We start from the raw sequence: 12,044 nt of genomic DNA, 5'->3' as shown, positions 1-12,044 counted from the left end.
CGATTCAAGTCTAAACTATGTTCGAGTGGGGGTGAGGTAAGCCTCGCTCAGACGCTGGTGGGGAGCGGAGAGCTGTTCTATACGTAGTATGCTAATAGTATTGGGTTGATGAGTAGGTCATCCACCTCACAACCCATCACAATTATTCAGTATGGCAATAAAATTCTCCTCTAACGCCATACGATTCAAGTCTAAACTATGTTCGAGTGGGGTAAACCTAGCTCAGACGCTGGTGGGGAGCGGAGAGTTGCCGTTCTATACGTAGTATTATTCCTTATTCTATGCCTGTGGCCTGTGCTGGATTCGAACCTGCGACCGCAAAGTGAGAGGCAAGCGTTCTACCAACTGGGCTACCACGGCTCCCGATTCCGATTCAATGGTTAACATTAAAAAAAAAAATGCTTATTCAGTGTCCGTCGGGCAGATAGCTACCCTCCGTCGGAATTCTTAGTGAGTTTTTAATAGAGAGGCGAGCAACCCTTTTATTGTGATTAGCTATTGTATTTACCGGGGTGGTTGGTGGTTGGTGGTCGACGTCTCGTTACGACGCGGTGCAGCCAAGTTCTACTTCATTTTTTTTTATTTATATACATAAAACCATATTTTAAAACATACTGGTCACTGCACAGGCAAAATTAAGCGTCAAACACCATGCGTGTATGAAACGATTGATGAATGTGGAGAATGCAAGAGAAGTGTGTCAGGATCGAAGGAATTGGAATTCCATAGACTCTGCTTACCCCGGTGGGAAACAGGCGTGAGTTTATGTTTGTTTGTCAAAAGGCAATTTCGAGAAAAATCCGATATTTTTTTTTCGTTTTTTTAATAACTTCTCGTGTCGAAACCAATTTCGAACAAAGAATAATTATTTTTACTTCGAAACTAGTTACGTACACGGCTGAAGGGAACTTACGTACGTAACATAAGTCCAGTGGTTGAGCGTTGTGCTAACGATCCGGAGGTCCCGGGTTCGAATCCCGGTGGGGACAAAAATCATTTTGTGATCCCTAGTTTGGTTAGGACATTACAGGCTGATCACCTGATTGTCCAAAAGTAAGATGATCCGTGCTTCGGAAAGCCGTTGGTCCTGGTTACTACTTACTGATGTAAGTACGTAGTCGTTACATGAGTCATGTCAGGGGCCTATGGCGGCTCAATAAAAACCCTGACACCAGGGTTGATGGGGTTGGTAATCCACCTCACAGCCCACACGATAGAAGAAGAAGGGGTAAAGAAACAAAATAGCATCACAAGTCATAGAATTTGTGGACGAGTAGTAATAATTCAAACACAGAAGTTAATTTCTTTCAAAACTCTTCTCAAGATATTAATTTTGTTCTACTCTAGATTTGGTTCTTATATAAACTAAAAAAAATATTAGAGCTCAAAAACAAAACAGGTTGATATCACAATTTTAATTTTCGCCAAGAGAACTTGGCATATTTTTACAAGCCATCAGACGGACAGACGCCAAAAAATATTGACAAAGTCTAAGCAAGCAAGAACTTTTAATGGGAATTAAAAAACGAAAGCTTCCTTGACATTCACGATTTTAATTTTTTTTCATGAGATTCTGATACTTTACTCGTGGAGTTTTGAAAGGGTTTTTCAATAATGGAAGCTATAATTAGAGTAATAGCTTCGAAATATTTTTTGACATTTATTGTGTCTGTTTCGTTGGAAACGTTTTTAATTATTTATTTATTCGCAGTGGCAATGGCAACCTGCGAACTCTACGCACTTATGGTCATAACCTCTTATACAAACATACATGCAACTATGAAAATTGGTACATGTGTTTAGAAGCCCACTTAGACTAACTGGTTACAATATTAGATGCATACGGATCGAAAATACCATATTCTTTATTTTTTTTTAATCTTTATTTAAAGAGCTTAGTCACTGCTGACTATGTCGCTCTGTAACAACTACATACAGAAAAAGATAGCAAGTTGAGCCTAGAACATCTTCTTTATTAAAAGTCGGTGAAAAACAGCGCCCTCATTTAATTTCTACTCTTTTTTTTCAGCGGGTGTTTCACAGCAGACATTCAAAGTGTCGCTAGATGACAAGTGGGAGAGGTTAATTATTTCTTTTTGTGCGCGTTCCAGCGAGATTGCCGTGATTACGTGACTGCGCGCCAGCTTCAAACGCATAGACTGCTAGCGTAGACGCGATACGAGGCAAAGTTTGTAACACATAACATAAAAACTTCACGCTTGTATCCCCAGTAAAGTATAGACACAAAATTGTGGGATATAGAAATAACACGGGATATTTTAAATATCTTTATTCCTTATATTTTAACAAAATCCTCTAACCCGACCGACATTGCACCATCGACCCGCCTTTCTTACTTTTTAAAACTGCCTTAAGCAAGAGAAGTGTTTCAGGATCGAAGCAAATGGAATTTCAGTCTCTGCTTACCCCGGTGGGAAATAGGCGTGTGTTTAAGTATGTATGTACATGTTAAAACATTATCGATTTCAAAGATTATGTATGGTATTGTCAATTATGGATTTAAATTACCCCGGATTACGGTATCAGAATGAAATTTTAAATAAACTGTCATAGCTGTCTTCCATATTTATAGTCTATGGCAAGATGAGCTGAGCTTTCACGCTCGCACAATACCAGCCCGGATTTAGCAAACATGGTTTCAATTAGTGCGAACTCGAACCACTGTGTACCATTGCGATAGGGCTTAACTCATATAGGATTCCCCAAAAACACGATAGATGGCGTTGTTAAGTTTTTTCTTCGTTTAAACATCTAATTTCATGGATAACAGACATATATGCATCTTTTATCTTTTACAATTACAACTTCCACACATTATTGTTCTGATCAAAATAAAGAGAAGCAATATAGACAGCAACATCGTTCTATACATAATGTGATCCAAATATCAAAATTAGTTTTATATATGTCGCAGGGATATGATAAAAACGGGGATTTGATCAATTCCCTAAGGGATTTGATCAAATCACGGAGGATGTTAAAATAACAACACGATTTTATGCTTTCCCTAAACAAATCTAGTGAATTGAACAAATCCCTAAATTGGTTCAGTGAAGTGACAAAAATAATTTTATCATAATAATATCCCTGCGACATATATATTATATCCTTTTGCCATATCATTACATTTTTCAATAATTATATACCCCAGCAATGAGAAAATAGGTACTTAACTATATCGTTAAAAGTGAACAACCCCATCTATCATGTGTTTGGGAAACGTCGATTAGAAAGTTCCTCATTAGACGCAGTCATGAGTGTACCCACTTTAGAAGCCTATCGCATTAAAATATTTGACCACGGAACCTTATCATACTAGTGAATTGCAAGTTTCCTGTAGAGCTAAAATGCGCAACGTGATAAGTGTCACGGTCAGTTTATCGATTCTAACGATATAATTATGGCGTTTTGTCGAATGCTATGTCACCCCAAATAAGGCATATCTGTCAAAATACGAAAAAAATCACGTGGCAATCATGTTAGGGAAAAAAATCAAACATCGATTTCGACAAAACTCAATGAATCTATCGATAATTCTATCTTGTTGTGCATGTTAGCCCTACTGGCGAGCTATGCATAAGTGCGAGAGAGACAGACAGTTTCCGCGCGCTCACTTACTCCTTAACGGTTTACGACCATTTAGACTGAAGTGAGATTTCAGAGGGGGTGAGGTAAATCTAGCTCGAGAAACTAATTTATGTAGAGCGGAGCTTCCATTCTATACGTAGTATTTTTTTTTGTTCCATGACATCTCGAACGACCGTGGCCGTGGTCGCCTAGTTGGTAGAAGGCATGCCTCTAACTTTGAAGTCGCAGATTCGAATCCAACATAGGCCTGAACCATTGATTATCGAATTTGTTTTCGAATTCACGTTTGAATCATAAATGATTATCACGTGCTCAGCGGTGAAGGAAAACATCGTGCGGAAAACCACATTCCCGAGAAATGCATTCTCGGAGGTATGTGACCTAACTTGTATTTGGCTGGTTTTCCCTTCGCGGGTTGGGGGGGTCAGACAGGCAGTTGCTTCTGTAAAAAACCGGAGCTGTCAAATCTTCAGATTAGGTAAGCGGACCCTGTAAAAACGGGATAATGCTTGGGAGATGATGATGATATATCGAACGTGAGTAAAAATGATCAATCTCATTGCTCCAAAACAACATTCAAGTAGTGTCAAGAAACTTAAGTTCCTGTGTGTTGCCATGGTATGCGGTAATATATTCCATCAGTCGAGTAAACTGCAATCTAGGCGCGCATTCAGCCTCTAACGAGTTTCTTTATGACAACACCATTAGTAGGCTGTATGGGGCCCGGTTACGTAGTGTTTGGACGAGATTCAATCAATTTACGACAACGTTTTGAAAAGGTTTTTTTTAATAAGGTTCTTTAGAATAAAAAAAAACTAAAATAATTATAAGAATTATTCTTTCAAACTTAGCGTTCGTAATGAATGAATCGAAAAAAAAAAAATAGTTTGTAAGTTTTGTTACTATCCAATGCGAGTTTGTGATACATAATCACAGCTGGGCACAGGCCTCACCTCAATCAACCGGGGTTGGCAGAGATGTTTCTTTACGGCTAATAGACGGGACCAACTGCATCTTACTTTTCCGGACAATTAGGTGATTCAAGCCTGAAGTGACCTTACCAAACTAAGGACGGTCTCAGAAAGTGATTTCCACAATGTCCCCATCGGGAATCATAGAGCATACTCCACCACGCTGCTCCACTGCGGTTTGATGGGTGTTTAAGTTTACGCGGTTATTATCATAATTAAAGCACATAATAACGGGTTCTTACCGCGTTTAAATGGGGATATGAGACTCCCAATGTGCTTTAATTAGGATATACATTAAAAGTTATTTAATAACTAGAGGAACACATTCAATACCAGACATTTTTATCATTTAGGTAGTCATTAATCTTATAATAAGCTTTTTTACATAAAGTAAGCTTCACGTGAGCTTTAAATTTATTTTCTGTAGTAGGGTCTATAGTATAGACCATAAAGTAGTTATTCGTTTTGAATAGTTTTATCTCCGCGACACAAGTAACGCCATCTAGTATCAATACCCAGTTATTAACGGACTAGTGGTAGGTGGACCCATTATTTGAGATAACGGCCTCCGTGGTACAGTGGTACAAGCGTTGGTCACTCGATCTGGAGGTTCCTGGTTCGATTTCCGGTGAGGTGGTTGGGGACATATCACAAAAATCACGCTGTGATTCCTAATTTAGACAGAATTATTTAATCATCTGCAGACTGTATTGAAAAATTTAACTAGCATGTCTATTGCGAAGTTTTGTTAATAAAAATGTTAGAAGACATACATACATTAATAAACTCACGCCTATTTCCCACCGGGGTAAGCAGAGACTATAGAATTCCATATGCTTCGATCCTGACACACTTCTCTTGCTTCTTCTACATTCATCAATCGCTTCATACACGCACGCCGGTTCAGAGTAGATCGTACTAAACCTTTTCTAAGGATATCTCCAATTTGGTCAATGTAAGTCGTTTTAGGTCTTCCTGTGCCAGCCCTACCATCAAATTTCGCTTTATTTCGCGCGCTGCTTTCGCAATTCTATTATCCTTCATCCGCTCTACGTGTCCAAACCTAGAAGAAGTCTTCGCAAATAAAAAGATGCATGTTCCACCCGTTGTCATAAGTAACCACGGTGGCGTATTTGTAGGTTTGCAGGTAATGAAGGTTGCCGGTTGCGCCGACTACATAATTTAGATCTAACATTGTCTTTAACAAAATATCATTTAATATATATCTTGAACCGGCGTGCATGTATGAAGCGATTGATGAATGTGGAGGAAGCAAAAGAAGTGTGTCAGGATCGAAGCAAATGGTATTCTATAGTCTCCACTTACCGCGAAGGGAAATAGGCGTGAGTTTATGTATGTATGTGTTTAACAAAATAATATTTTTCACTTTTTATTTGATAGATTTTGTAGTCGGTTTAATTTTTAATAGTTCAAAAAGACTTAGGAGATTTTCACTATAAGGCGACTATAATAATTTAAATTTAAATTGAAAAATATTTAAAAAAAGTTCCGGCGCGGTGGCGACATAATGACAATACATAGATCGAAAGAATTTCGCATGGACAGGAAGACCCGGTGGTGTAAGAGTTAAGGTGGTTCGATTTCCATACTAGTTTATTTACTCAAATATAGGCACACGCCACTTAATTTTACACTGAAACTTATTTCGTTGGCATTTATTTTTGTATATATTTGCGTGAATTTGTTTTTTAACAGAATATACTGTTAAATCATCGTAAAAACGAGATCAATATTTGTTTAAATAATTAAGTCAAATTAAGACACCAACGCCATCAATTGACGCTTGAGCGCCTAGCTAACCGTATCGAACTACCTTAAGACCTCATTAAGACCTCACCTCGTCTCGGCTTGATAAAAACTGCGGGTTCAAGTCCCGTCCGAAACAGATTTTTTTTTCGATTTAAATATTATTTTTTAAGTTTCCCTAAACACGTGTAAGTGCTATAAAAACAATCATGATGGCATAAGAAGTGAATAAACAGTAGTATTTGTGGGTGCGTGTGTATGTGTATATATAGTTTTAAATGATGAGTATAGTTAAGTTTAGTAAGTTAATTGTGTTTGGAGGTAAGTTAATTGTATTTTAGTGGGTGGAGGGCAGTTGTTGTAAATGCTGGTAAACAAAAAACATTTATTCAGTAGGTAACAGTTACACTTTGAATCGTATTTTTACGTAACGAACGTCTTATCCGCCTAAAACTACTACATAATAATGTTTAGACTAACCTGTGGTGTTTTCTCGATGGCTTTAGGATTGAGTCTTTGCAGGTGGTTAGGTATACGCGTCTCTTTGGTGTCTTTCGGGTCCGCACCTTTCCTTGTAGTTTTTGATTTGTCTGCTTCCGACGTGGTTCTTGGAGTTACTCTGCTGGCCTACGGATACAGAAAAATGTTGTTAGCAATGTTTCAAAAACATTCGATGGATTAAAGTTTTATAGAACGCTGGATACAAAATTTGAATACCGAACTTACTACAAATATTGTTTATAGCTTCTGAGCGTGAGCGTTTGTACGAAGTTTTGGTTACTCTGAATTTTATCCCATATACAGAGTGTACAAATACTGAGGGGTATGATTCAGACCATAATTCTGAGTTAATATCCAGAGGAATTTTCCGTCGCAAAATTCATGATACTTTTTCGTGTGGTGGTCGCAGGATCGAATCCAGCACAGGCCTAAACCAATGATTGTCGATTTTGTTTTCGAATTCATGTTTGGATCATGAATGATTATCACGTGCTCAGCGGTGAAGGAAAACATCGTGAGGAAACCCACATTCCCGAGAAATGCATTTTCGGAGGTATGTGACCTAAACTGTATTGGGCTGGTTTTCCCTTCGTAGATTGGAAGGTCAGTAAAGCAGTCGCTTCTGTAAAAAACCGTACCTGTCAAATGTTAAGGTTAGATAAGCGGACCCTAGGGAGATGATGAAGTTAGTAGAGTGTGATCCTGAAATTATTACAATAAAAACTAGTTTACCATCTCCTCTGCTCGACGGATCATCTCCAATTGTTGTTCGCGCGCTAACGCCTGACGTATCGCTGGAGGCGGTCGCACACGCTCTTCATTGCCTGATGGAAAAAAACACAATACAGGGTGTTAGTGACATCGTAACGATAACGCCCTCAAAGATTCCGTCACAAAAACTAAAAAAAATAAAAAAAACACGAAATTTTTTATGAATTTCCGACAGGAAATTTCACTTGATATTGACTCAGAATCATCGTCTCAATCATTCCTCTCAGTATTCGTTACGATGTCACTAACACCCTGTGATGATGATGATGAACACCCTGTATATTAGTTACTACAAAAACAGCCAGAGAAGAAGAGAAAATAAAACTAAAGAAGATCGAAGGAGAAGGGGAAGAAGAGAAGTATGTCAGGATTGAAGCAAATGGAATTCCATAGTCTCTAGTCTCTCTAGTCTCTGCTTACCCCGGTGGGGAATAGGCGTGAGTTTTTGTATGTATGTATAAGTTAGTAAGTTAGTTAGTGAGGAGCTCGGTGGCGCAGCGGTAAACGCGCTCGGTCTGCTATTTTTGAAGTTAAGCAACTTTCGCAAAGGCCGGTCATAGGATGGGTGCCACAAAAAAAGGTTTTTTTTTATCTCGAGCTCCTCCGTGCTTCGGAAGGCACGTTAAGCCGTTGGTCCCGGCTGCATTAGCAGTCGTTAATAACCAACAATCCGCACTGGGCCCGCATGGTGGTTTAAGGCCCGGTCTCCCTATCCATCCATAGGGAAGGCCCGTGCCCCAGCAGTGGGGACGTTAATGGGCTGATGATGATGATGATGATGTATAAGTTAGTACATATACAAACTCACGCCCGTAATCCCTAACGGGGTAGTCAGAGCTACGAGAAATCAAAAGACAACTTGCAGCCAGGTTTGATATGATATCATAGATAGAATAATACGTATAGAACGGAACGGTGAACTATACTTTAAAAAATAACAAGAAATGATAGTGATAATGTGGTAGCCCAGATCGGAAAACGCGTGTCAAGAGTTCGAATACCGACTCGGGTTCTATACCTTTTTTTTTAACGTGACTTATTGTAGATTTGCCGCAGATGGCATTAACTACTTGGCCGGACAAATGGGGAGAGCTGAAGGCTCTCACCCGGAGGTTCTATACCGCTGAATACGACTTTATGAGATTGAATTGATGTTTGGACGTGGTTTTCATGGTGACCCTGGCTGCGTTTCCATCTCCGCCCGTCTCCGTGGTAACCCGGCCTAATAGCAATGGGTTCGTCCCCTATTACATGGGACTTAAACATAGCTGGCGAGGAGTGGCTGTGTATACTATACACCTATGCTTACTCGGGGAAACTGGCGAGATACTGGTGCTAATTCCTGTAAACACTATCTAATTTTATTTTGTTATATCTGTCATTGTTAGGCTTGAATCACCTGATTGTCCGTAAAAGTAAGATGATTCCGTGCTTCGGAGGGCACGTTAAGCCGTTGGTCCCGGCTATTAGCCGTAAAAACACCTCCACCAACCCGCATTGGAGCAGCGTGGTGGAGTATGCTCCATACCCCCTCCGGTTGATTGAGGAGGCCTGTGCCCAGCAGTGGGACGTATATAGGCTGTTTATATTATGTCATTTTCTTATCCGTATAGAAGGAAAGGGACGGGTAATCAACAAGCATAAAATTTATGGAACACGCGTCAATTTTAAGCACAAATCTAAAACAACCGTCTAAAAATTTTACATTGGCCAATAACCCGACAGGATTATGTTGACAGCCTACGTCAAACGGTTTACATACTGGTTTGCATTTTTGATTCGGGTTATTCATTAATGTACTCATTCATCCTAAAATTAAGAGCTGTCAATCGTCCGTCCCTTTCCTTTTCGGCGGATAAGAAAATGACAGGTATAACTTAGCTCAACAGATATTAATTACTTACTTATATTTTACTTTTTTACTTATACTTATATTTTTCTAATTTCTAATTTTTAAGTTTGATGTGTAATTTTAATTTTACTTTATTTTTAAATACTTAAGTACCCTTAATTGTATAAGTTATGTACGCCGTAATTGTCAAATGTAAAATATTTTTATATATGTGATGTGGTTGTACTTTATAAATAAATAAACTTAAAGTAAAATTAAGAGGTGTCTGCAGGAATCGAGGCCATTGTGTATGATGCTTACCAAAAAAGGCTAGTTTATATACGTCTGGCTCCAGCGTAAAGGCGTACAGGCCGTCGGGCGTACGCTGCTGCACGTACTGCAGCCCGTAGTCGCACATTGCGCCCGCGCATGTGCGGAGCGACCTGCGCTCGCTCTCACTGCACAGCTGGAAATAGATCAATAATATACACATTTTTCCTAAAATAAAAATGATTATTATGCGTCTATTCCGTCCGGAGCCCAGGAAACATACGGTGAGATAGGCATTTGACTTTTTATATGCGAAATGCGGGTAGATTCGTCTCAGTTTAGTCGATTTTTTCCCGATACTGCGAGGGTAGGCGCGCAAAGCTATAAATAGAATGCGCCTACGCGTTGTGACTCAGTTGCGTCATCACCATGCAGAAATGGTTTTCCTGGGCTCCGGACGGAATAGACGCATAATAATCATTTTTATTTTAGGAAAAATGTGTATATTATGCGGTCTGTAATTCCGTCCGGAGCCCAGGAAACATACGGTGAGACGTGTTTATTATCGCATGGTGAGGGAAAATCGAATGCCCAATGACACGAAAACTCAACATGTATTATGTAGCATATGCTATTTACAAGGTAAGCTGTACATAGCTGTTTAGCAATGAGTGGTCTATTACTAGACATTACACACGAAAATGATAACAAAAGTTTTGTTAGGTACTTGTTAGGTTTAACAACTGCCTTAATGCCTCTACACAACTCACAGGCTACTGTGTCATTTTAAACAAAACAAAACAAATGATCAATGCATATTTATTCATTAATTAAGTGTAATAACATAACAGTGCTTCTCACTATAACTAATTGAGATCTGTACTAGAGATCAATTATGTACGAAAACAAACAATTTAGATGGGTTGAAAACATGAAGCGACAGACGGGACACTTGACAGAGGTTGGGCTAACGATCTTCTATAAAATTTTGCTAGCGTGTTTTCTGAAGCCCAATTACCTCTCGCAAGTATTTCGTCAATCGGGACCTCCTCAGCCCAATTAAGGGATGCTACAGCGGAGCGAAGCGAGCCCGGTGACTCATCGATACCGGCATCCCGCAACACGGTGCGCACCCAGCCGGCGATGACAGCGCGGCTGGCGGCGCGCGGCTCGCCGCACGTGGCCACGAACAGGCTGCCGCAGTCGGGCCGACGCCGCGCGGCCCCAGCCGACACCAGCTTCTGCAGCCAGTGCACAGGGTCGATGTTGATGTGGGCACCAGCAGTGAGTCGCCATCCTGACTGACGGTGTGTCAATGAGTCCGTTTTGGATCCGAATATCGGCCAAAGTGTGATATAATCGGTTCCGCATTCGATGTGACCTTCTGCGACTGAAAGGAGAGTGAGGTCGTGAACCCGGCGGCCCGATGCTAGTAGCAGTAAGATAGCACATCTTCGAGAAATTTCAAATAAGGTTTCTTTGTGTGGATTATTTTTAATAAGCCAGTCAACCAGAATCTGGGGGTTCCAAACAGGTGGCTTAACCTTTGATCTAGTGTTTGATGTGTTAGCAATGCCTTTCAGTGTATGCTTTATCAGAGGATGAGAGCCCAAAACCGTTGCAAGTTGTGGGTTACAGAAGTTAGTCACCACCGTTTTGTGGATCAATATTGTCCTATATCCGAGACCAACTTCGCTATGCAAATAGGCTAAGTAGCTCGCCACACTGCCGACACCAGGATCTTTGCGATTAATTCCTGTGTTCTCACACCAAGTGATCCACTTTGTCCAAGCCTGTCGGTAGGTTTTTAAAGTAGAGGGGCGCCAACTTGCCTCTATAAGAGATCTCTTCGTGGGTGACCAGTCCTGTAATAGGTCATCCCACCCTGTACCAGCCATGCCTCCAATTTTAACTTGTCCACCTGAGGGGGTGGCAGGCCTGTCCTTGTGTCTATTAATGACCGATGTAGGTGTCGGATGGTATATGGAGAGCTCAGCGCCCTCGGTTTGAGATCGGCTCTCCACGGTACGTTTGACCATTGTGGGCAAATTATTATGAACCTGCCTCGTGCTTGGTTGAGTGCCAGCAAGACTTGTGGCATCAGGCAAGGAGGGGGAAACACCCAAGCCAGGCTGTAGCTCCAGTCCCGGCTGAACGCGTCGTAATGAACTGCGTGCGGGTCGCGCAGGTCTCTGCTCACGTATAGAGGGACTACGTGCGCGCTGTGCGACGCGAACAGGTCGATGCACGGGGTGCCCCACTTCGTGAAGAGTACGTTGCATGCCGTTGGAATGAGGTGCCACTCGGGAAGTTTTTCGAATCTT

General features: G+C 40.7%; 1 protein-coding gene across 1 annotated transcript in view; it reads right to left on the bottom strand.

The window, feature by feature from the left end:
- The window catches only part of LOC126373772 (chromosome transmission fidelity protein 18 homolog), a 64,532-nt gene that overhangs the window by 36,620 nt on the left and 15,868 nt on the right, over positions 1-12,044 (bottom strand). Inside the window, exons 13-15 of the mRNA XM_050020053.1 lie at positions 9,772-9,916; positions 7,581-7,672; positions 6,828-6,974 (exon numbers count right to left, since the gene is read on the bottom strand). Of these exons, the coding sequence (XP_049876010.1) occupies positions 6,828-6,974; positions 7,581-7,672; positions 9,772-9,916 (384 nt within the window). The remainder of the gene's footprint in view (positions 1-6,827; positions 6,975-7,580; positions 7,673-9,771; positions 9,917-12,044) is intronic.

This window comes from Pectinophora gossypiella, chromosome 16 (genome assembly GCF_024362695.1).
Source record: "Pectinophora gossypiella chromosome 16, ilPecGoss1.1, whole genome shotgun sequence".
NCBI classification, from domain to species: Eukaryota; Metazoa; Arthropoda; class Insecta; order Lepidoptera; family Gelechiidae; genus Pectinophora; species Pectinophora gossypiella.
The sequence above is the reverse complement of the archived record's forward strand: the minus strand, read 5'-3'. Positions and strand labels throughout refer to the sequence as shown.